Source organism: Eptesicus fuscus, chromosome 4, assembly GCF_027574615.1.
Source record: "Eptesicus fuscus isolate TK198812 chromosome 4, DD_ASM_mEF_20220401, whole genome shotgun sequence".
NCBI lineage: Eukaryota > Metazoa > Chordata > Mammalia > Chiroptera > Vespertilionidae > Eptesicus > Eptesicus fuscus.
The window spans coordinates 10,169,288-10,193,349 of NC_072476.1; the positions used below are offsets into that span (position 1 = coordinate 10,169,288).

The 24,062-nt window shown below is 58.9% G+C and overlaps 2 protein-coding genes across 4 annotated transcripts; both read left to right on the forward strand.

Annotated features, from left to right (window-relative positions):
• Positions 1-1,194: 1,194 nt before the first annotated feature.
• On the forward strand, positions 1,195-3,193 carry PRR35 (proline rich 35). Its single transcript, XM_054714216.1, has 2 exons — positions 1,195-2,291; positions 2,560-3,193. Exons 1-2 carry the CDS (start codon positions 1,195-1,197, stop codon positions 3,191-3,193), a joined length of 1,731 nt encoding a protein of 576 aa, XP_054570191.1.
• Positions 3,194-8,089: 4,896 nt separating this feature from the next.
• PIGQ (phosphatidylinositol glycan anchor biosynthesis class Q) lies at positions 8,090-23,109 on the forward strand. Of its 3 annotated transcripts, XM_028134232.2 has the most exons (12): positions 8,090-8,244; positions 11,593-12,291; positions 14,413-14,544; positions 14,699-14,819; positions 16,846-16,972; positions 17,282-17,435; positions 17,578-17,689; positions 18,469-18,549; positions 19,126-19,240; positions 20,711-20,772; positions 21,660-21,813; positions 22,363-23,109. In XM_028134232.2, exons 2-11 carry the CDS (start codon positions 11,603-11,605, stop codon positions 21,810-21,812), a joined length of 1,746 nt encoding a protein of 581 aa, XP_027990033.2. In that variant the 5' UTR covers positions 8,090-8,244; positions 11,593-11,602; the 3' UTR covers position 21,813; positions 22,363-23,109. The 3 variants fall into 3 exon arrangements, with proteins under 3 accessions (XP_027990033.2, XP_027990035.2, XP_054570541.1); XM_028134234.2 differs by having other exon boundaries at positions 21,660-23,109; XM_054714566.1 differs by lacking the exon at positions 18,469-18,549 and having other exon boundaries at positions 21,660-23,109.
• The last annotated feature ends 953 nt before the right edge of the window (positions 23,110-24,062 follow it).

Here is a 24,062-nt window from a genome sequence, read left to right on the forward strand (position 1 = left end):
GTGGCCCAGATGGAGTGCAGAACGGCTCTGAGTGAACATGCAGGGCACGGGAAGAGGAAGAGGTCTTGGCCGAGCTCGGCAACTGCAGGCTCGGCTGCTGACCTGCCCGAAGCCACCCAGATGGAGCCAGGCTGAGCAGGTGGCTGTGCTGTGGGGCCATGCTGTGACGTCCACGCCCCCCAGCCTGGCCTACCCCGCGTGAGGCTGACCCCTCAGAAAGCTCGAGTGCCCAGTAGGAGCACACACTCATGCGTGTGCACACAGAGGCTCAGAGCCTTCTGCCGGCTGCTCCTCTCAGTGGCTTTTCTCAGCTTCCTGGCACAAGCAGGGGGTCTTTGGAGGGAGTAAGACAAGGAAGAGCTGATGCCCCCCAGGACCAGGCCTGGTCATACTTAGCTCCTTCCAGTCACTCACCAATGCCCGTTGGGTAAACAGAAACAGGTCTGGATGGAATCACCCCAGAACTGGGCCTGCTGGGGGCTAGCTGGGCCTGAGGCAGAGATAAAATACCAGATATCTAGTTAAACTTAAATTTCAGGTAAACAACAAATACTTTTTATAGCATGTTCCAAATATTGGCTAGATTAAAACAAGTATTTGTCATTTATTTGAGTCAGATGTAACTGAGCATCCTGCATTTCTTTTTGTTTTTTGTTTTGTAGTGTTTTGTTAATCTACACCCAAGGATATTTTTCCCCATAGATATTTTAGAGAGAGTGGAAGGGAGGGAGGAAGGAGGTAGAGAGAGAGAGAGAGAGAGAGAGAGAGAGAGAGAGAGAGACATCGATGTAAGAGACACACTTCGATTGGTTGCCTCCCACACACACCCCGGCCGGGCAGAGATGGAACCTGCAACCCAGGTAGGTGCTCTTGACCAGGAATCGAACCCGACCCTTCTGTGTGGGCCGACACTCTAGCCACTGAGCCCCACCAGCCAGGGCTGGACAGCCTGCATTTTTATCATCTACGCCTGGTGGCTCTAGAAGTGTGGGTGGAGAGGGACTGAAGGGTGAGGTGGGGAGGGCGTTCTAGGTCTGAACTACCTGTGAAAGGCAGGGAAGCCCAGGCTCAGGGAGGAGGCAATGCCATATCCGGCTTCCACCCCTGGCGCTCTGGGAGCCGACGGAGGCACTGACCAAGGCCCCTTGTCTGCAGGTGGCCATGGTGCCGTGGCCGGTCCACTAGCAGGCTGCCATGTCCCGAGAGGTGGCAGGCTCATGCCGCCTGGGCCCCGGGGCACGGGCGCGGGCACGGAAGCCCAAGAAGCCACACTACATCCCGCGGCCCTGGGGGAAGCCCTACAACTACAAGTGCTTCCAGTGCCCGTTCACCTGCCTGGAGAAGTCGCACCTGTACAACCACATGAAGTACAGCCTCTGCAAGGACTCCCTCTCGCTGCTGCTTGATTCCCCCGACTGGGCATGCCGCCGTGCCCCTGCCACCCCCCGGCCCCTGGAGCCCGCCACAGACTGCCCCTCTGGCCCCACAGAACCGGGCAGGCGACCCCGAGGAGCTCGGCTCCCAGATGCTCCCGCCACGCCCGACCTCGTTGTCACTGACCTTCTCTCCCTGCACCGCTGTGGAGGGGGCCCCAAGCCAGAGGCTGAGGGGTCCCCAGAGACACCACCCCCTGCAGCCAAGGATGCCCAGAAGGGTGTGGGCCTTGGAGGGCTGCTGGCCGAGTCATGGAAGCCAGGGCTGGGCAGGGGCCCCAGGAGCATGGCTGTGGTAGACTCAGCCTCAGTGGGCCCTGAGAGCAGCGTCCCCTGCTACCCTCCGCCCACCTCCAGCGAGTTCCCTGAGGCCCAGAGCCTCCAGCTGTCCCTGCTGGGAGTCAACTACCCTCTTGGCCCCAGCCTCTTTTCCTACCTGGGGCCCTCCCTGGCCACGGCAGCCCATATGCCCTTCCTGGGCTCAGCCAGCCCCCTCCTTCCCCCAGCCTCTGCCTTCCCTGCCCTGCAACCCCTAGAGCGCCCCACCCCTCTCCCCCGCCTATACTACCCTCTGCTCCTGGAGCACAGCCTGGGGCTGCAGGCAGGCAAGGCTGCTGCCCCTGCCAAGGCTCCTGCTCCTCCCAAGGGACCCCCTGGGACTCTGGCCCCTGGGCTGTTAAAAGTGCCAGTACCTGGGCTGGGGGGGCCCTGGCCCTGTGGTGCCCCCAGGGACCCAGGGCAGGAGGGAGGGCTGGAGCTGGCTGCCCAGAGTGACCCCAAGAGGAAGCTGCCCCCGGGAAGCAGGCTGGAGCCCCCGAAGGCTCCCTCCAGCTTGGCCAACTTTGGTTCCCAGAGCAGGTAGGTGTCAGGGTTCCCCAGCCATGTTGGGGGGTGGGTTGAGGTTGGGGGAGGAGGGCTGGGCCTCTGTTCTGACTTAGTGTCCAGGAATATGTGCTTCAGGCCACAGAGAGGATACTGAGACCAGAGAGCCAGTCTGTCTGTCCTTCTGGGGTCCCGGGTCTCTAGGCCAGGGAGACAGACTGTACAGGGGGCACGAGAGAGAGTGGGGCAGAGGCTGGGGGGACAGGGGGGCAGCACAGCCTTCTGACCGGCTCCTACTCCCTAGCCTGCGGAATGGCCCCTCCATGATTCTCTGGCCTGAGGACAAGGAGCCAGGCGACCCGGAGATCCTGGGCCCTGTTTCCCCGCTGCCCCAGCAGCCACCGGGCCTGGTGCTGGGGGGCCCTGGGCATGTGTGTGAGGACCTGACCCGGGCTCTCGGCGACTATGCTAGGGTGGAGCAGCGCCTGGGGCAGTTGGCACCTGCCAGGGGCCTGGCCCCACGGCCTCTGCGGGAGCAACTGGGCAAGATCCGCAGGGAGCTGCTCACCATCCACCAGGTGCTAGAGCAGGCCGTGCGGCCCCCAGACATGCCACTCGACCTCTCGGTGAAACGGACGCCCTCCAAGGTGCCCGAGGTGTCCTCAGGGTCCTGGGGGCAACCAGAGCTGGGTTCTGTATTGGCCCAGGGAACCCCTGAGCCACCCAGGATGCTGGGCCCCACAGTGGCTGAGCCTTTCTCTGGCCATACCACCAAGTGTGAGGCTGACTCCAGTGTCCCTCCCCCGGGGCTCCCCCTCCCAGCCCCAGAGGACCCTGTCATTCCTGGCAGTAGCTGGGGCCCCCGTGGCAGGGCTGGGGGCTCCTGGCCTCCCGAGGCTGTCTCTGGCCTGCAGAGCTCCCCAGGGGCCGAGGTCTGAGCACAGCTCCGTAACAGACAGAGGCCCTTCCCCAATCCCATGCACACCACCTGGCCCCCTGCCTGCCTCCGCCCCAGGGGCTGAGACCTGGAGCCTGCCCAGCATGCCCGTGAACAGACCCCACCCGCCACGGCCGTGGCCTGTCTCTGGGGCCACACAGGGACAGCAGAGAGCCGCGGCTTTTTTATTGATCACAGCTGTGGACATTAAAATAGAAACCACCTTCACACACCCTGTCTGAGCCTCCTCTTTCCCTTGCTGCTCCACTGTCACCATCGGGACACCTTCCCCCTGTGCAAATGTACCAGCCGCGGGCATCTGGGTAGGCAGTGTCCTGGGGCCGCCCTGCCGGGTGTCCACCTTCAGATCCTAACCTGCCTCCTGTAGACTGGGCCCTCCCTGGAGGGGCAGAGTCTGGGGATAGAGTGGGGGGCTTTCCATCGGAAGGGGCAGAGCAAGGAGAAGCAGGTGCGCGGGTCAGACCAGTGTGTCCGCACACTGGTGGTGGGCAGGGCCTCCAGGCATGCCTGCAGCCCCTGTGTCTGGCAGGGCAGCCCTAATGTCAGATCCGCGCTGGAGGCTGCTCCCCCTGCAGTTAAAAGGTGCTCCCCACATCTTGTGGCCCCGGGCTGCTTGCCCGGCATGGCCTCCACTGGGCCCCTGCCAGCCCCTGCAGTCATGATAGGCATCGGGTGGCCTTCACAGCTCGCTGCCTCCCTCCCAGCACGGCCAGGCTAGACTTGGCCTTTCCCACAGGCTGGGGTGGGGGCAGGTAGGGAGGGGCTCCTAGGGGACCCTTGGACCCAGCTAATCACTTCTCTCCCTGGGAATTGGCCCACTCAGGAATAGCCCCGGGGAAGGCAGTTCCTGCCTGCGCCTGGCTCCCCCAAGCTGGACCAGCCGGGCTGGGGCCAGTCGGAGCAGGACCTGTGGCTGCCCCATTAACTGTCCCGGGCAGCAGATAGCATCGGCCGCCCTCCCCACCAAGGGGCGTTAAGAGCCAGTGTCCAGAGGGGGGTGCAGGCCAGCCAGGCGGGGAGAGCTGTGAGTTGCAGACAGAGGCTGACCCTCCACCTTCCAGGGGCTTCCCAGAGGAGCTGCAGGGGACTGTGGGCTGAGTTAGGAAGGGTCCAGGGAACCCCCAGGTCCTGAGCCTTGGGCCTCCCATCGGCACCTGTAGGTGTCGTGTCTGCTGCTCCCTGATTTCTCATCACCCTCCGGGCAAACAGCCTGGCCCTGTTGGGGGAGATCACCCAGCTTCACCGGTGCAGAAATGGAAACAGAGAGACAGGACCCAACCTGCCCATTCTAGGGGTGGGGGGACACGATGGACCCCGGGAAGTCCTCCACCTGGCCCCTGGTCCTGCTGGGGGTCGGGGGGTGGGACCGCTTCACCTGCAGATATTTGCTCAGAGCCTTCTGAAGAGTGAGCCCATGCCTGACATCGCAGAAGGGTGTGGGGTGCGGACGGCTGTGGGGCCTCCCTGGGGAGGAGTTGGTTGCGCTAACCACGAGTGGCATCCAGCCAAGCAGGGGCAGCGGGAAGAATGGCCCAGCGGCCTGGGCAAAGGCCCCAAGGCAGGAATGTGGCAGCACTGGGCGTCCCTGGGGTTTAGCAGCGGAAGCCGTGTGTCAGGACCCCGTAGGGCCCAGTGGCTTCTCCTGCCCCCTCCTCCTTGCCCATGTCAAGGTGGCCCCTTCCACTCCCTCAGGCTCTGGTTTCCAACTACAGAGGCTGCTGCTGGAGCAGGGTCCAAAGTCTGGCCCTGGGCAGGAGACCCTTCCCGCTGGCCTCCCTGGGTAAGGGCAGGTGGGGAGGCGTAGGACAGGACCCTGGCCTCATCCCTCGGCTGTTGGAAGTCTCCAGGGACTGTGTGGTACCAATGGGCAGGGGCTTGGGCTGTCCCCAAGAAGGGTCACTTTCCCTGCCTAAAGGAAGGAACGGTTTCATGGGCAAATGGGTTTGAGAAACACTCCTCATCTGTCACCCTCACCCCATCTTGGGACATCTCAATGCCCGCAAGCTCATTCAGGTCTCAGAGCAAAGCCCACAGCAACCTTCACGGTCCATGTCTCCCAGAACTGTATTCCAGGCATCATGCTGGGAAAATAGGACCTAGAGACAGCTGGCTGCTGGGTTTGCGGGCTGAACCAGGCTCAGGACCTGGTGGAACTGAGTTTGAATCCAGCTCCCTCACCTCCACCCCCACCTTCACGCCTCAGTTGCCTCCTCTGAAAATCAGAACACCAGCACTGCCTGGAAGGGCACAGGGGAACTGAGGCAGCTGCTGCTCGGCACACCGCGGGGCTCACTTTCTCTAGCAGCCCCAAACTTGGCCCAACCATAGTAACTCGCTGGCACACCCACCTTCTGGCTTCCTGCTCTTTCCTTCTGGGCTTCCCCACCAGCTGGCCAGCTGCCCCCCAGGCTCTTCACTCACTCTGGACCGTCCTGGAGACTCGGCTCACTCCTGGCTGCTCAGGCAGATCCCGCTGAAGGGGGGGCCCAGGGTCTGCACTGCTCCCTGGGTGGCCTGCTCTTCCTGAAAGCTGGAGCTGCTCCTGCATCTACGTGCTGGACCTTGAGGGACGCTCTGTCTGCCACCTGTCCTGCCTGGTGCCAGGGTTCAGGGACTTCGTGCCAGAGGATGTGGCTGTGACAGCTGCTGCGCTCATGGTGGTCAGTGAACTTGTCCACAGCGCTGTCCACGCACTCCAGCACACTTCCCAAGCGCCCGTGGAACTGGGTGATGGTGGGCACTTCCTGGCCCCTCGGGGGCTGGCTGTGGATGCCCTTGTCTGCTTTCTGGAGCTGTACAGAGCTCCACAGTGGGACCCACTTTGGAGCTGCTGGTCCCAGCCTCCAGGCTGGGTCTGGAGGGGCCCTGATGGGTGGGCCTGAGGTCTACAGGGGCTTTGTTGTAAGTGAGAAGTTTGGGGATGCTTAGCTGTTCCGAAATGCCTGCGAGCCTGTTGGGTGTGTCCACTGATCCGGAGGGTAACGTTATTGTGGCAGACAAGCAGCAGTGTCAGGTTGACCCTTTCCCTTGGGCTAGGACACCCATCTGCATGGTGTTCGAGAGGCCAGGGAAGCCCTTGGGCATGGTCTCTGGGCCCCAGAGCCAGCTCATGGTGATGGACGCAGGGGACAGCTACATGTAACACTCGTAGCTGGCCTGACCGGGTGGGCTCAGATAGCAGCTGCCCCCTCACTGTGCATGGGTCCAGCCCTCAGGCCTCCAGACCACCATGAGTGGTAGAGTCCTCCAGGGCCACCAGCCATATCTTCCTGATCCTGCACATTTGCTGAGCACCTAGTGGGCCAGGCCCTGGGCTGGCCTCCTATCTTCTCTTGGAGAGAATTCAGACTTTGTCAGCAGCCACAGATCAACTGCCTCCCAGCCTCCAAAGCTGGGTCCTCTCCATGCCCCAGTTCACTCTGCCCCAGAGCTCACCACTCCCATGTCCACTCAGGCCCTGGCCCTCTGGCTCGGGGCCCAGGAGGCCTGAGCTTTTGGGACCAGCAGCTGAAGCATGGAGATCTTTGGCGTGTTGGACAAGCTGCCAGCACTTATCCAGGCAGGATCTCCCACCAAATGCCTCAGTCCTGGTCTCCTAATCAGTCACAGGCAGGCAGGGAGGGTGCGGCTGGGCTGGGTGTCCTGGACAGGGGTGCGGCTCCTCATAATCCCCATCCTCAGAGACGCCCCAGGTTCCGAGCCTCCTGCAGCCTCTCTTGGCCCAGCTGAGGTAAGGGGGAGGCAGAGGAGGGGCTACCCTGGGTGTCACATGGCTAGATTGGGAGCCTTCGTGGCCCTGGCCACTTCTCCCATGTGAGACTATCTCACAGGCTGTCTGATCATTCATTTTCTCCTCTGTAAACCAGGACCAAACAGCTCCAAGTTCCTGGGTGGAGGTGCTGGGAGGGTTCCAGGCAGTGGTCAAATCTAGGAGAGCCTTCCTATGAAGACAGATTCCTGCTACTTAAAAACAGCACGGAAATGAGGCCCCAAAAGGGTGTGAAAGTGGGGGTGACTGAGTCTGATGCCCAGATAGGCTCCTAGTGCCAGCAAGAGGTCTTCAGGGGGAGGGGACAGTGCCTGGTCCTGCTCCTGAAGGCTGATGATGGGGTGCTCCTGTCTATCACCAGGATATTGGGGTCTGTAGTTTTTAGGCCATTCACCTCTGATAAGGTTCCCTCCATACGTCGAGCCCCTGTGGGTGGGGGCATTAAATGGGTCAATGTAAAACGTGTGCAGAAGGTGCTCAATAGTTGTTGCTACTAGTGTTAGGGTATTATACCCCAGAGCAGAAGAGGCAAGGAACACTCCTGAGATCAGATCAGATGGCTGAAGCCTTTGGGCTGGTCCTCCTGGGCCCAACAACTTCCTAGCCCACCTGTCTCTGGGGCGGGGTGGGTGTGGGTGAGATACCAGTGTTCGAAGGGGCCAGCCTGGGGCTGGGGAGGCAGCTCTTTCTGGAATTACACATAGGGCATAGGTGTCCTTTCACCCTGGGAGGGTGGGGGACCTTAAAAGCCTGGGTCCCTCAGATGAGGAAACCCGCAGAAGTTCAGCAACTGTGGGAAGGTGGAGGAATTGGAAGGCAGGGGTGTTGGGGGTGCTGCAGATGGATTGGAGGGGGCACAAGGACACTGAGGGGGGGCACAAAGACACTGCGGGGGGGCACAAGGATGCTGCAGGGAGGGACAAGGTCGCTGCGGGGTGGGGAACAAGGAGTCTGTGTAGGAACAAAGACGCTGCGAGGAAGGAAAAACAAGGAAACTACGCGCGCCTGCCCCGGGCTCCGGGGACAGGAACGTTGCATGCGCGGAACGCTCGGGCAAGGCCGGCGGGTAGCCCGAGCGCCTTTGGGGGCCGGACCGTCGCGCGGCAACGTTGGGAGCCGGCGGAAAAGGGGCTCGTGTCCCGAGGCACCGCCACAGCGGGGCTGGGGACTGCGACTGCTGTCGTCCGCTCTGGCCCCCCCAACGCAGTCCCCAACCTCATCTCGAACCCAGCGCCCGGGGGCACGGCTCTCGGGAGCAGCCGGTGAGCATTCCCGGGGAGGGCTGACGTCCGTGCGGTGTGACCTTGGGGAGCCCCCCTCCCGGCCCCAGCCCCGGGGCTGTGGGCCCCAACTCCCCGGTCGCGGCGGGACCAGGTGCAGGCGAAGGAGCGAAAGGCTCTCCCGAAGACTTCTCCCGGGCCGGCGCAGATCTCCTGCCACTCGGAGCCTCTGTTTCATCATCAGTAAAAGGGGGACGCCACCTGCCAGGGCCGGCCTGCCACTTAGGCGGGCAGTGAGCGGCTCCCGCGAGCTCCCCACTCCCAGTCCCTCTCCAGGAGGCCGTTTCCCCAGACCCGGTGGATTTGTGACCGGGCCATGTGGGTGCTCTTGGTGGGGAGTCTGGTCCCAACACCCGGTGAGGGGAAGGGCGCCTGGCCAGTCGTTCCCGCTGTTGACCCACCCAACTTGGGTCTTGCTGTGGACTCTTGAGAAGGGCACTCAGGGTCAGAGAAACTGGCTGTCAGCACTTTATATTTGTCCCTGACTGCAGTAAAGGGCAAACAACAGAATCCTAGATTCATGGCCATTCTGAAACGAGAGGGGAGAAGGCACTGTTCACAAAACACGGGGAAAACATTTTTTAAAACACAAACAACATGGGGTAAAAACTAATTCTTGTGAGCTATGGAGGAGCAGTGCCTGGGAGGCCTCACAGAGGACGGTTGCAGCCAGTAAGATGCCCCTGACCAGCCACACCTGGGCTTTTTCCTGGAGCCAGTTTGTGCCAAGGAGGATGGAGGGGGAAGTGCAGCTCTGCTTCATCAGGTAGACTGGCCTCTGCTTCTGTGGGGCGCGCGCCCAGAGATCCCGACTGATCTGGGAATGGACTGTTTCATAAGGGAACTTGGTGCCATTTCTAACAGGGGAGGCTTTTCTAGGTATGGGCCCTTGTTTTCGTTGTCTTTTTTTTTGTGTGTGTGTTGTTTTTTTTTTTTGGGGGGGGGGGTTGTGTGGGTATCTTTTAGTCTTTAAAGGTGTGCATGTTGCCCAAGTTACTGCCTTGCTTTCTCCGAATCTCACCTCTGCTATCGATCGCCTGCTCTTTCATCTCTTTCTGGCTGTCTGATCTGAGCAGACTTCTTTGTGCTCATCACTCCCAGAGGCTGCGGTGGGAGCAGGGATGGGAATTTGCTCCGTAATCTGTTAAGAGTTCTTTCTCACTGCCCCGCGGGTAAGAACATCAACTTCTGCTCTCTGCTCTTCCTTAGACATGAGGAGCTGCTGCTTTTTTCTTCTTCTTCTTCTTCTTCTTTTTTTTTTGTTAACTTTGTAGGTGAAGCATAATGTGTACAAGGCGACAGATTTTCCCAAAGTGAGCATACCGTGTAGTCAGTTTCCCTCAGAGCACCTGTTCGCCGTCGGTCCAGTTGTGCTTCTTCTTCTACAGTGAACTCCCCCTGCCCCCACTTGTCAACAGCTGCCTGGTTGGAAGAATACTTCCCAAATGAGCAGTTTTCCTTAGCTCTCGGGAAAGTCATCCCCACGAAGGCTGTGATGGTGTCATCTGGCTGAGCTGCTATGCCCTGACAGGCTGGCACTGAGAGGTTTGGACTGTGCTGCCTGGTCCCCATGGTGGTTGTCAAGCCAGACACACTGGGTCCCTCACAGGCAGAATCGCTCTGTCCCTCTCAGGAGGGCAGTCCCTCCAGAAGGTTCTGGAAGACAAGTTGGCTCTGTATGCCTTGATGATGGCCACAGGGATCTGGCTCCAGGCGGCTACACTGTTGCCTGCCCTCCCTGGTCACTGGGGGCGGGGCCTTTGGACTCAAAGGGGCCCTTTCAGCTGGAACCCACAGCTGTGAGAGGCCCTTTCACAAGCTGGCTGGGAGAGGCCTCGACCCTCCGGTCCCAAGTGGGCCCTCTGCAGGGGAGAAGAGCAGCTGCATCAGTAGCCTCTGAAACCCTGGGCATTTGTGTCTGTGTGAGGCCTCCCAGTGCCCCCTGGTCCTCAGGAAAAGGCTCCCTGTGCCTCCACAGTGTCACACTGCCCAACACGTGTGTGTCTCTTTCCTCTTGTCCCCAAGGGCCTGGTGAGCCTGGAGGCCCAGGCTTAGTCCAAGGCCTGTGTTTTCTCCCTCCACTATGGGCTCCAACTTGGGGGTCTTAGCTCAGGGTGGCTGCTCTGCCCTTTATGCCGATGAGGTGGGGGCCACCAGTGTCTGAGAAAGGGCATACCTCAATATGAATGCCCTCAGTCCATACTTGGTGAGGTCCTGCTGGGTCAGGTCCCCTCTGGGAGGGGTTCAGGTGGAAGAATGAGGTGATTGCTGAGAAACCCTCATCCCCAGTGAGCTTACTTCTGGGCAAGTTAAGGCTCAGGGTCCCACAAAATTCAGGAATTTCGGCCACTTGGTGCTGTTCTTGTTGCTCAGAGGCCATGTGAGGGTAGTGAGAGGCCAGGAAGGCTGGTGTCCCTCCTCCTGAGAGAAGATGATGGTGTCTTTCCATTCCCCAGGGCTAGTGAACTTCTCCCACCCCCACTTGTGATAGCTACATGGTGGGAAGAATACTGCTCCGCTGTGACAAGAGGAAACACTCCCCTGTTGGGAGCCCTTCCCTGAAGTGGCGGGAGGATGGGGCTCCCAGGGCAGGATGGGCATGGCTTTAGGCTTGTGGTCAGGGTACGGGCAGAAGCCCTGTGAGAGCTGAGCCTGTTCTCTGAGCACTGAGGCTCCTCCAGGAGGCTCACGGGCAGGAGTGTGGGCTCAGGTTACCAGGCATATTTCTAGGCATCTTCTGGGGTGTCTGCACCAGTGCCCACAGCCACCAGCAGTGTGCACATGTCTGGTTTCCCTCAGCCCAGCAGCAATTTGTTTAAATTTTCAACTTTATTCTTGTTAGCTTAGTTAGTAAATCAAGGTTGTTTAGAGTTTTAATTTGCATTACTTTAATTGTTAATGAGACTACATTTTCCCGCGTGCTACACATAAAAAACTAATCAGTGTCTTTAAAAACAAAAGTTAAAAACTTCTGTTTATCTTCAAAACTCCTGTGAGTGGTACTGAGCAGGTCATGTAATAGCCTGCTTGTTGTCTCTGAAATGGGGGAAAGCATTGACCTGCCTTGGGATGGGGATGAGGGGTGATTTGGGGCCTGTCTCACAACAGCCCAGGGCAAAGTGAGGGCAGCGCCCATGGGAGATGGACAACTGGGGACCCCACACCAGCCTCCATGGCCAAACCCAAAACTGGGTTACTCCAACCAGTGGGATTTGTGCCACACATTGGCCATGGCCTATAGCCACGGGGATGCCAGCCACCCTGGGGCCATGGAGGCATAGTGTTGGTGGCAGCAGCAGCTCTGAGCTAAGCCTCTCCCCTCTCTTCCAGTGTCCCCAGCATGGTGCTGAAGGCTTTCTTCCCCACATGCTGTGCCTCAGCAGACAGCGGCCTACTGGTTGGACGGTGGGTCCCCGAGCAGCACAGTGCTGTGGTCCTGGCCGTGGTGCACTTTCCCTTCATCCCCATCCAGGTCAAGGAGCTCTTGGCCCAGGTGCAGCAGGCCAGCCGAGTAGGCGTGACTGTGCTGGGCACCTGGTGCCACCGTCGGCAGGAGCCCGAGGAGAGCCTGGGCCATTTCTTGGAGGGCCTGGGCGCCATCTTCTCCCACGAGCCCTGGCTCCAGCTGTGCCGGGAGAGGGGCAGCAAGTTCTGGAGCTGCAAGGCCACCCACCGGCAGGTGCCTACCTCCCCTAGTGCCCCCGGCGAAGACCAAGTCATGCTCATCTTCTATGATCAGCGCAAGGTGCTGCTGTCCCAGCTGCACCCGCCCACAGCCCTGCCTGACCACCAGGCCGGGGATGCCACGGCCAGCACTAGGGGCCTGGCTGCTGTCTTCGACACAGTGGCACGAAGCGAGGCACTCTTCCGAAGTGACCGGTTTGATGAGGGCCTCGTGCGGCTGAGCCACTGGCAGTCAGAGGGTGTGGAGGCCAGCATTCTTGTGGAGCTGGCCAAGCAGGCCTCGGGGCCCGTCTGCCTGCTGCTGGCCTACCTGCTGTCACTCATCTCAGCTGCCAGCACTTGCCGGTAGGTACCCCTGGGGCCAGGGGAGGAAGGAGTCAGACTCCTAAGTCCTAGGCCCACCCCCTCAGTGTGAAGGCCCAGACAGGGCTGTTTGGAGGCTCATAGCTGTCCTCCACACTTCAGCCTTCCCCTATTTCCTCTCCTGGTATCTCAGAGGGTGTCCTGGTGGTGGCTGCTCTTCTGGTGACCCGCACTCCTGAGGAAGAGCCAGGCTTCCTGGCAACCTTGGCGATTGCGTATGACCCACAGGGCAGGGGTACTGGGTGAACCTCAGCTCCAGCCCTTGAGAGGGAGGTGAGACAATGGACAGACTGAGTTGTTGCTGGCTGAGGGCTGGTGTTTGCCCTGCCTGGGAGTTGTTCGTCCTCCTAAACACATATAGGCCCGCCCACTTCCCTGTCCCCGGCACCAGCAGGGCAAACACCAGCTGTGGGGGGTGTATCCACTCACTGACAGTCATGGGTGTGGTGTGGTGGTCTCCAGCCTTGGCCACTCTGGAATCACCTGGAACACTCCTGGCTGCAGGCCTGGTCAAGGGATTTATAAAAGCCCTAAGGGCCCTGGGGAATGCTGGGGCAGCACCAGGGTGTTCTGGCTGGGCTGTAGGGGCCCCTCTCTCTGTGATAAGCCATCTCTCTGGTGGGGGAGCACCCTCTCCCCTTAGGTCTAGGGGTTTAAGTTGTCTGGTTTGGGGACTGACCTTGCCTGCTCTCTTTGCCTGTTCTGGCAGAGAGACCTTGGCAGTTGTGTGTGGACACGCCTTAGATTGTGGCGGCTGCAGGGAATGGGTGGGTTTCAGAGCTTCATGATTCCCTTGGAATGAACTATGTGAAAGTATGTCTGGGCTTAGCTACAATTTTGGGGAGAGAAGCTTCTTAGCTTTTAACAGCTTTCAAAGGACCCAAGAAAGGTTAATAACTACTCATGTGCCCCAAATTTGAATTAACCCATCAGTCAGATGTTGGTCAAGGACTGGTGATGATTATGAAAGAGTCATGGCCGTCACCGTGCAGTAGTGAGCCCCGTGTTTCCCCCAGGGCAAGCCCAGGGATGCTGTTGGGGCCTAGGCTGCCCAGGGCTGGTCTGAACCTTGGGGAGACTGCTGTGCAGACAGGGGTCTGTGCAGACAGTGCGAGGCCACCTTCTATTTGATTGGAGTTGTTGGGGAGGGGGCAGGAAGTATGCTGAACGCGTTTCATTTCTTTTTTTTTAATATATTTTTATTTATTTCAGAGAGGAAGAGAGAGAAACATCAATGATGAGAGAATCATTGATCGACTGCCTCCTGCATGCCCCCTACTGGGGATTGAGCCTGCATCCTGAGCATGTGCCCTTGACTGGAATCGACCCAGGGCCCTCCAGTCTGCAGGCCAACGCTCTATCCCACTGAACCAAACCAGCTAGGGCCATTTATTTCTTAATTTATTATTTTTTTCATTTCTTGGATTTGGTTCATAGCTCATCGGTTGGAGATGAAGCCTTTAAACTTTTCAAGGGTGGACCTCTTCCTTCTGAAGAGTCCAAGTGCGGCAGGTTGGTGGCTGTGTATTTTGCACCAGCCCTTTCTCTTTTCCCGCCGGCAGCAAGGTTGTAAGAGGAAAGGGCCTCTGGGCGTGGCTGAGTTGCAATCCAGCGCTTTCTTCATCTTTGCTTGCCAGCGTGTCCCCTCAATGTTTGAATGTCTGAGGAAGCGTCTCAGTGCTTCCTTTGCCTGGAGAGAAATCAGTCTCATTGGGAGTCCAGGTCAGCCCAGAGACCCTTGACGAGGATCACTCATCCAGCACAGCAAGGCGCTGGGTGACAATACAGTGTTTTCTCTCCACTACCGGGGTGCATTTGGCCTGGAATCAGCTCTTTGTGAGGTGCTCGGGCACCCAGTTAATGGTTGTGAATGTACCATGAGCCCCACTGGGCTGCTTATCTGGGCCCTCCCACCTGTGTTCCTGCCCTGCTGAGTTCACAAGTGTGGCCATCGATGTTTGGTGCCACCAGGGACTCCGGCTGAGCCTGGCTTCCTGTCTGCACAGTTTGGGGTGTTGGTAACACTGAGGCAGCCCTTGTTCCCTGGCAGGCAGGAGAGCCCCAGGAGGAGCTGAAGGCCCATCCATCTCTGCTCCTTCACAGGGTATTCAAGCTGTGGCCACTGTCCTTCATCTGGAGCAAGCTCTCCACGTGCGAGCAGCTCAGGCATCGGCTGGAGCAGCTCACATTCATCTTCAGCACCCAGAAGGCTGAGAATGCCTCGCAGCTGATGAGGTTCGGGGCCTTCCCTGGGTCTACTCGGCAGCGGCCAGATGTGCCATAGGCCAAGCCCCTGCCCCATCCCCTTCTCTGCACCAGACCCATCCTCGCTGACCCTTTCTAGCCAGGCTGCCCTCACCGTCCATTCCTGTTGGACCCCTCCTTCCAGGAAGGCCAACATGCTTGTCTCCGTGCTCCTTGACGTGGCCCTAGGCCTCACGCTGTTGTCCTGGCTCCATGGGAAAGACCGCATTGGGCAGCTGGCTGATGCCCTTGTTCCCGTGGCTGATGTGAGTTGGATGGGGTGGAGCCAGGTCTGGACTCCAATCCCTGTTTCCTGGGGTGCGGGTGGGGCCCTTCCTGGGGGCAGCAGAGGCCCCTCAACCAGCTAGAGCAGCTCTTCCCCTCCACGTTTTGTGGCCACAAGAGCAATCCTTCTCACTGACCCCAGACCAGTTCCCTAGGAGCCATGGAGACTTGGATCTGCCAGGTGCCCTCCTTCCCACTCAGGGTCAAATTGCAGCTCCTGGCTTCTAGCTTATCTTCCTGAAGGTGGCTGTGTCTGGGGGGGCCACCTTGTGGTCAAGGCTTTTAGGGGGAACCCACCTCCCAGGGCCTGGCCCAGTGTCATAGTGTTCCTGTTGCCGCCCCCAGTGCATGACTTTCTGCTCTCCTGACTGCCTTTTGGGTTGGGACCTCTGCATGGTCAGCATCACGAAAACCTGTGTGTTCAGGGCTGTCTGTGTATGGTTGAGCTCTGGCCTCCCATCTGTCAGTAGTCACCTCGCTCCCAGCATTGGTTCTGTAGTTCCCATGCTGAGAGCCAGAGGTACCAGCTCATCTGCTATGCTCCTGGACTTGCCCTGCACATCTGGGCAAAGTTTCCAGGGCCCGGGTGCTACTTCCCTCCTCCCTGCCACGTCATCCTTCTAGGGTCCCCCTGCTGCATTCAGCTTCTCTGCCTTCCTTCCTCAGAGTCAGTGATCCTGTCACTTCTGTTGGGAGCTTGTCTTCCTGGTTTGGGCAATCCCTCTGGCCTCTTAAGCTACCCACCAGCCTCTTCAGGGGCCTTCTGTGACTGAGGCCTGACTGGGTGGCCCTTGTGGGCTCAGCCTCCTCTGGTCATTATCAGCGTCCAGCCATGGTTGCTTACTGGGCCTACTTGTGGCCGGACCGGACTCTGTAGGCAGGAGCCCTCACAGGCTGAGAGTGTCCGTGGCTTCTCAGAGTGGCCCAGCTTAGAGGAAGGAGAAAGGAGTGGCTGGGGGCTGGGAAAGAGGCTTGGCTACTTTGCCTGCTCCTCTGTGCTCTGCCTGTGGCCAACTTCTCCCTAGACCTCCTTTCTGTGAAACTGCTCAGAAATATAAATATTTAATTAAAAAATGAAAGCCTCTTCCTGCTGCCAAGCTCTTATCCTTTAAATATTAAATAAGCTCTATTTATAAAGAACGTTCTGTTCCCCTTCTCACTGCTCCTGATTCGGCTGAGGCCTTCACACAGGGTTGGGAGAGGCCTGCAAGGCAGGTGGGGTTGGGGGTAGGGATGGTGGTGGTGGCATACCTCTGACTGTGAGGCAGGGATGTCACTCCTGTGGCCACAGTATTGGCTGAGGCCTCAGGGCCTGCCCACTGGGTCCGGCATGGCACACGGACATTGGCTTTCCTCCTAGGGCAGCCAGGACACTCACTGGACAGCTTCATTGCTTGCTGGTGAGGGTCCCTGTGCTGTCTCTGGCCCTCACTTGACATTGATCTTGACTCTGAGTCCCCATCTATCCTTCCCTTTAGGGGACCCTCCCGTCCTCCTCCCTGCTACCTGAGCCCCTGACAGGCTGGACACCTTCTCCCTCACCTGAGGTCCTCCACCCAGGGCAGGCCCAGGCCTCTGCTGTGACTGGTGGTGGGTGGGTCCTTGGTGGAGGAAGACTGGGTGGGCCCACAGGCTGTCCCTACAAAGTTCACAGTGAGCCTGGGTCTGTCCAATATCCTGGAGCCTGGGGCTAAGGGCTGTGGGTACAGTGGCCAGAGTGGTGAGATGGGGCAAGGATGCTTTATTCTGAGGTTGATTCCCATCAGGGGCTACCTGTCCAGAAGGCCAGGAACAGACTATTGGCATCATAGGTTGTGCCTCTCAGCCCCGAATCCCAGAATATCTGTGAAGAGGGGTTCCATGGCCAGGCAAGTGTGGGAAATCCCACGTACCCATCATGATAGAAGATGGCTGTCCAGACGCCTGAAGAAGGGAGCCCGGGCTACCTCTGCCCTGCACAGACGGGCTGGCCCAGTTTGTGGACAGCATGCCCCTGTGTCCTCACAGTGGGTGGCCGAGGAGCTGCAGCACCTGCTGCAGTGGCTGATGGGCGCACCCGCCGGGCTCAAGATGAACCGGGCACTGGACCAGGTGCTGGGCCGCTTCTTCCTGTACCATATCCACCTGTGGATCAGTGAGTGCTGGGGGGGGGGGGGGGGCATGGGACTTCCCAGGGATCCCTGACTTGGACACAAACCCTGGTTGAGCAGGGCAGTGGGGCCCAGGCCTGGCACCATCCCCTTGGTCCCTGCTTCCTGCCCTCTTGGTGTCCAGTGCGTGTGGAGCCCTGCTGTTCTAGGCTGGCTACTCTACTGAGGGATGGCCAGTGGCATAGTCTGTCACTCACAGTTTCCAGAAGACTCAGGCACCATCCTCAATGAGGACTTGTGGGGGACCAGGACCTTCTTGAGCACCCTCTCAGGGCTGACCCCCCTCCTGCCAGGCTACATCCACCTCATGTCCCCATTCATCGAGCGAATCCTGTGGCACATGGGCCTCTCAGCCTGCCTGGGCCTGACAGTTGCCCTGTCCATCCTGTCGGACATCATCGCCCTCCTCACCTTCCACATCTACTGCTTCTATGTGTATGGTGCCAGGTGGGTGTGTGCTCCCCACCCCTGTAGGCTGGCCCAGTGCAGCCCTCCATACCCTGGGCACCAGAGACAGGCCCTGGGGCTGGGTGGCTACAGGGGTGGTGCAGTACCCAGCCCCAGTCCTGATGGCACCGATGTCCTGCAGGCTGTACTGCCTGAAGATCTGTGGCCTTTCCTCACTCTGGCGCCTGTTCCGAGGGAAGAAGTGGAATGTTCTGCGCCAGCGGGTGGACTCCTGCTCCTATGACCTGGACCAGGTATTGGGCAGGATGCAGGGGAGGGTGCACCCTGGCCTTAACTGGCCAGTGTGACCTCCCAGCTCCAGTCCAGCCAACCCCTGTAAATGAGCCTGGCCAGTGCAGCTGCTTGGGCACCATGAGGAGGCAGCCTGCTCCTGTCCTGCAGCTCACTTGCCACAGGGTTGGCATCAACCCCGGGGACCTGGGGAGTCTGCAAGATTCAGGATCATGTGGGGCCCTCAGTGCAGAACCTTATCCCACGTGGGAGGTCGACCCTGCTCTCAAGAGGCTGCTGGGCCCTAGGGAATCAGTGGTCAGCAGGCTCTAGAAGTGACTTGGCAGTGGGCCCTGGACATGACCCTAGGCATGGGACCCTGGAGGTGACCCAGGCAGTGGGTTCCTGGTTCTGGCTTATCCCATTAGCTTGCTCAGACCTAACACATGGAACCTGAGTGTTGCCCTCCAGGGCATGTCTTTTTCTGCATGATTTTCACAACCCTTTGTCTTTGGTGTATGTGGCTGTACACCTTACTGGCTGGTCCTCTCTCTGTCCCCATCTCCTATGCGTCACTGAGTCTGGAGGGTACGCATTCATTCACCCCCAGTACTGGAGAGAGCTGTCATCAGCAGGCTTTCATGAGTTGCCTCAGGAAGCCAGTGTCCTACCAGCAGGCATCCCCTTTCTGCTCAATTATAGGGTGGGCTTGGTGGGGAGGGAAGCAGGGGTGTGGCAGTGCTGTGGGGGCTGTCCCCAATGTGAGCTCCAGCTGATGCCAAGGGTCCCCTTCTCCTGGCAGCTGTTCATTGGGACTTTGCTCTTCACCGTCCTGGTCTTCCTGCTGCCCACCACGGCCCTGTACTACCTGGTGTTCACCCTGGTGAGCTATGGGGGACTCTGGGCATGACACCTGGCCGAGGGGCCTTGCCCGCAGTACTTAGAGTGGTCGCTGTCAGATGTGCCTGCCAGTCTGGCAATTATGGGCAGGCTGTAGGCCATATGGGGTATGGCTGTTCTAAACTCTCTGGGCAGTGTGTGCTGGGCCCTGGAGTGCATAGGGGTTCTACCCTGGGGGCCATCACCCACCGCTCTGGGACACTTAGCTGGGTACAAGGAGGACAGGACCCACGGTGGGCGGGTCATGGTGGAGGTCTCCCCATGTCTGGCATGGGGGTGGGGACTCAGATAAAGGAGGGAGCAGCATCTAGGTGACCTGGGCCGAGGGACCAGTGATTTATTTCCCTGGATCAGAGCACCGTCTCTTCTGACCTTGTGGGAGGGCCAACCTCTCCTGCCTTCTGCTCTCCTGCCTCCTGAGCTTGCGTCTCAGGTTTGGAATGGGATTAGTGCCCTCCTCAGAGTGGGATACATGCTCTCCCAAGGCTCTTGAGTCCCTGGTCACCCTTCTCTGGCCATGGTCCTGGCTCAGAGGCCCTGAGCACTGTCTATGCTGCAGCTCCGGCTCCTGGTGGTCACTGTGCAGGGTCTGATACATCTGCTCGTGGACCTTATCAACTCCCTGCCGCTGTATGCGCTCGGCCTGCGCCTCTGCCGACCCTACAGACTGTCAGGTAGGTCTGTGCTGGGTGGGCAGGCACACGCCTGTGGGCCCTGCAGAAACACCAACTGCACCATGTGTGCCTCCTGCCTGGCAGCGGTGGTGTGCACGGGGTGGGTGGGAAGGGAGGACAGAGGCCCCTGGTCCCGGGCCGTCTGCTGGACCAGTTGCCTGCACTGAGCTGGAGGTAGAGGGCTCAGCTGGTGCTCAGGTTTCAGAAGCCACAGGGATGATATTTCCTTTTTTTTTACCCTTTTCTGTGACAAGTGTGAATATCTGCCCTGAGGTCTGTCCCCAGTGATGTAGGTAGTACCTGCTACCCAGCAGACCACTATCTGCTGGGACAACGCCTCTCATCCCAGCTGCCCCCGGCCATCCCTTGTGCAAGTGGCTGCCCATTTTTATGCTGATACTAACCACTGGGTTGGCCACATGCCCCTAAGGGGAGGCTGTCCCCCCGAGTTGGTCACAGGGTTATGGGTTGGTGTAGGGGCTTTGAACACAGGGCACTTGGAGAGTTCTAGCACAGCCCCTGTCCAGCAGTTGTTCAGGTGGCCCCCGAGTTGACCACAATGCCCAGGCGGCCCTGACCCCAGTTTGCAGCTTGGGGACACCCAAGAGCTCATTGTGGCTGCTCCCAGCCAGCTCAGACCCAGAGGATGTGAATATGAGTGTTCCACGGGTTTTGGACCTAAAGTCTGCTGGATGCCCTTAAACCCTCTTTACAAGGCTCGCTCCCTACAGATGGCCAGGCCAGGGACCCATCTATTGTGCTGCCCAGGTTCTCAGCCCCCAGCCTACACCTCAGAATGCCAGTGCAACACAAGTGGAGAGACCAAGACTTGGTACCCTCCTCCCCCATACCCTGGCTCACTGCCAGAGTAGAGTTGTTTTAACTTCACATTAAAGGCCCCAGATGCCGCTGTCTCCTCTCTTCTTCCCTGAATTTGCCTTGGGCCTCTTCATCAAATAATAATTAGCTCCTATTTCTCGTTTCAAAAAACCTTCGGCCTGGGAATCCCCAGGCTTGGGTGTCCAAACTGCAGGCCAGAGGCATGGTAGGTCCCAGTTGGCCACACACACAGAATTTGGAAGACATTTAGATGCCAGTAGGACAGCCGCCACCCAGCAAGTGCCCGTTGGCTCTGTGGGAAAACCCACGTCTCATTTGGAAAACAGCACAGGCTGTGCTCCACTGCTAGCCAGACACTCAGTTTTTTCCTCTCGGTGGATTTGTGTAGGAAGCTTTGATATTGGCCCAGCAACCCATTCAAAGAGGCATATGGGAAGGACAGGCAGGGCAGAAGAGCTCAGACAGTCCTCTGAGTGCTGCCCAGAGGTTAAGGGGCCTTCACCGCCAGAGCTCCTCTGTCCACGCCTTCCTCTGCTGACAGAGGAGGAGGACTGATGGGGGTTGTCTTCTGGGCCCTGGGAGCCCTTGAAGTCCACTGCCCTCCTCAGGAACACCTTGCTCTCCTTCTAGCTGGCGTGAAGTTTCAAGTCCTGGAGCATGAGGCTGGCAGGCCCCTCCGCCTCCTGATGCAGGTAAGGCCTCTGCATACCCCTAACACTGCTGTCTGTGGACAGATCCCGCTCCTTACCCCATGATGCTGCCCATGTTCCTGGGCAGCTGGGATCAGGCCCCTCTTTGCTGCCCTGGGTTTAGAGCATCATGGGCCCAGGGTAAGGTACAGGCAGGAAGGCCCAGCAGAGCTAAGGGGTACAGCCCAAAGGGAGACTTTCCCATCCCTAAGGTCTCTCTGCACTGTGACCAGCTCTGCCTGGAACCTTCCCCAGTAGAGCCCATGGACAAGATCCCCTGCACTATCAGATGCATTTGGCTGTCTAGGGCTCCTGCCTACTTGGCTATGGGTCCCTGAATCCTGCCCTGGGTTCCAAGAGCTCTTGTTCCAGGCAGAACAGCACAAATTTGGTGAAGGCATTGGGACACACATCTGTTCTCTGTTGGGCTCTTTTATCTGAAACAGTCTTGGGGCCCTGGGCCTTCAGGAGGGAGCAGGCTACTTGCCAGGTGACCCCCCTGGATGATTCACTGGGTACCAGTGTTGGGTCCAGGCAGGTGGGGTTGGCCTGAGGATCACTGGGAGAGGTCAGATGCCGAGGCAACTGGTGCCCTGTGTGGTTTTCTCGTGTGAGGTGTGTCCCTGAGAAGGCTCCTGGGAGTTCCATGGGTTCTGGAGTGGAGGGGTCTGCACTCTGCCAGCCCAGCCCACTCTCCTCCCTGTGGCCTGCTCAGAACAGGTCATTCCCTCCCGAGCTGCTCATCCTACCCCATGGACCACAACAGGCAAGAGCACAACTGGCACAGAGCTGGCCCCAGGGATACCCCTCACCCCCCTCTGAGGGCTTTTGAGGCCTAAAGAGCTCAATCCCAGGGAGTTGGGGGCTGACTGCTACCCTTATTCTTTCAGATCAACCCCCTGCCCTACAATCGTGTGGTACAAACCTACCGACTCCCCAGCTGTGGCTGCCATCCCAAACACTCCTGGGGTTCCTTGTGTCGCAAGCTGTTCTTCGGGGAGCTCATCTACCCCTGGAGGCAGAGAGGGGACAAGCAGGACTGAGGTACCCCGGCCACCAGCCTGCCCAGCACCATTGCACGACATGGTCAGCCCTCAACCCTGCCAGGGTGGTATTGACTGTCAGGTAGCATGTGGCCCTGCACTCTACCTTCCCTGCCCCTGTTCATCTGGGACCTCTGCAGGCCCTACTGGGCCTTACCTGTCACATATCCTCCCAACTATGAGGTTGAATTTGAGGTCATAGGGGTGGCCAGCCTGGTCAGCTGGCCTGTGCTCCATATTGAGCTCTGTTTGCCTCAGGACCCACTTCCAATCTGTTGCGATGGCACTGTTAGCCCAATGCCCCTAGCCCCCCAGGTCTACCAAGGAGCCCCACCCCCCTGACTCTGCTCAGACCCAGACCCTGTCCAGGAGGGATTTATAGAGCCCCACCTCTGCCCATATCCTTTCTCAGTGGGGTGAGCTGACAGGTCTGGCTGCTCCATGGTGGTCCAACTCTGGCGTGGGTGGAGGGACTCCTCCCAGGTTGCACTCAACAGTTCCTAATACTTTGACCCCCAAAGCATCTCCTTCCTTGGGGGTTTTTCTGCAGATTCACTCCTGGGTCCCTGATACCTCTCAGCTGCCTCAGTGGAGCAGTGGCCAGTATGGGGGATCCAAGCAATCACTGATCCCTGGCCCAAACCAGCAGCCTCGATGAGGCAGGACCCTCCAGGAAGCTGGATGGCAGTATTCCTCATGCCTTAAATTGCACAGTGTTACTTGTGATGCTCCCTGGGGAGATTGCTTTGCAGGAGGAGCCAACCACATGCCGTTGAGAATCCCTGTGTAAAGCCAGGCCATGTGGGGTGCTCAGAGCTGCCTTGCTAGAAGCTGAGTGCCCACCTACCCAGCTGCCCAGTTCCGGCCACATACCTGCCCCGTGTCCCTGCAGGAACAGCCCCTTTGGCCAAATCTCCCCTGACTGGCTTCTTGCAGAAGCAGGCAGCTCCTGGGCAGATGCTTCTGTAGCCCCTGGGGAGGGGTCCTGGCACTCAGGCTGCATCTGCCTGCTGGCTGGCTGCAGAATCTGTGTGGGTGTGAGCCACAGAATCCCCAGGGTGAGGAAACCTGAAGATACGATGGCATCACATGCGTGCCGTAGTCAGGGGGTAGGGGAGGGGGCAGTACTTCCTGTTCATTGTGGGCACTCAGAACTGTCCACTTCTGCCACCCACACTCCTTGAGTGCAGATCACAGTGGGGGCCCCTATGGAAGTCCTCACCAGCCCAGCATCTGCTGGGTTAGATCCTGGCTCAGTCTTTCTCTGATGTGACATTAAAGATTCTTGTGTTTGTGATGCTCTGCCTTCTCATGTCGTGTGTGCAGTGGGTCTGGGGGGCTTTCTTCTCCTGGGGTGGTAGGAAAGCTGGTTCCCATTATTTGTTCTGAGTTGACTACCACACCTTTTCTGGTGATGCCAAGATGGGGGCACTGGGCACCCTGTCTCTTGGAGCAGGACTCTGCAGGTCTGGTGAGGGGGTGTATAGGCTCTGGCCCTTAAAGATGTCCTAGTGTGGGTGGGTGGACCCAGGACCACTTGCTTTCTGGTTTTAGCCTTGCCCTTGCATGGGGGTCTCCCACAGTAGGGGTGCAGGCCTTCCTGCTGTTGAGGGGTGAGCTGCTCCTGGCTCTGATGAATATGTCATCACCTGAAATTTGAGGACTCTGCACAGGCACTCCCTGACTGTCCTACAGCCTCCAGGAATCCTCAGGTGGCCTCTTCTGCATCTGTTGTCTTGGCTGTATAGGGAAGGAACCGGGGTCCTGCCATGTGGCCCAGACTACTACAAGATGGTAGCCACATCACAGGCCAGCCTGGCAGCTGTCACCCTCTGTGCCAGGTGCTGGGCTACCTGCCCATTTCCTGAGTGACAGCTCTGGTGTCAGGCCTGGTTCTTGCTAGATGTACAGAGAGAGGTACATCTATGGGGCTTTAGTGGGGCCTCTCCTTGGCATCAAACCTGGGCCAGGGTTTCTAGAGCAACCGAAAGCTTTGTGGGTGCTCCCAGAAAGCCTGGGTACAGAGGTTCAGGGCCAAAGTCTATTTGCCCCATTGGTTAAACCCTAGATATTTCTCAGAGGGGAGGGCTTGGACTATAGCATAGAGGAATGTGGGTCTCCTGGAGAGGAGGGGCAGAGGTAGCCTAGACCTCTCTCCCCACCCTCCCTACCTGGACAGAGGCTGGAGGCCTGGGCCCATCCTGCCAGAGCCAGTGGGTGTGGGAACCATAGGGGAGACAGTTTCTGGGC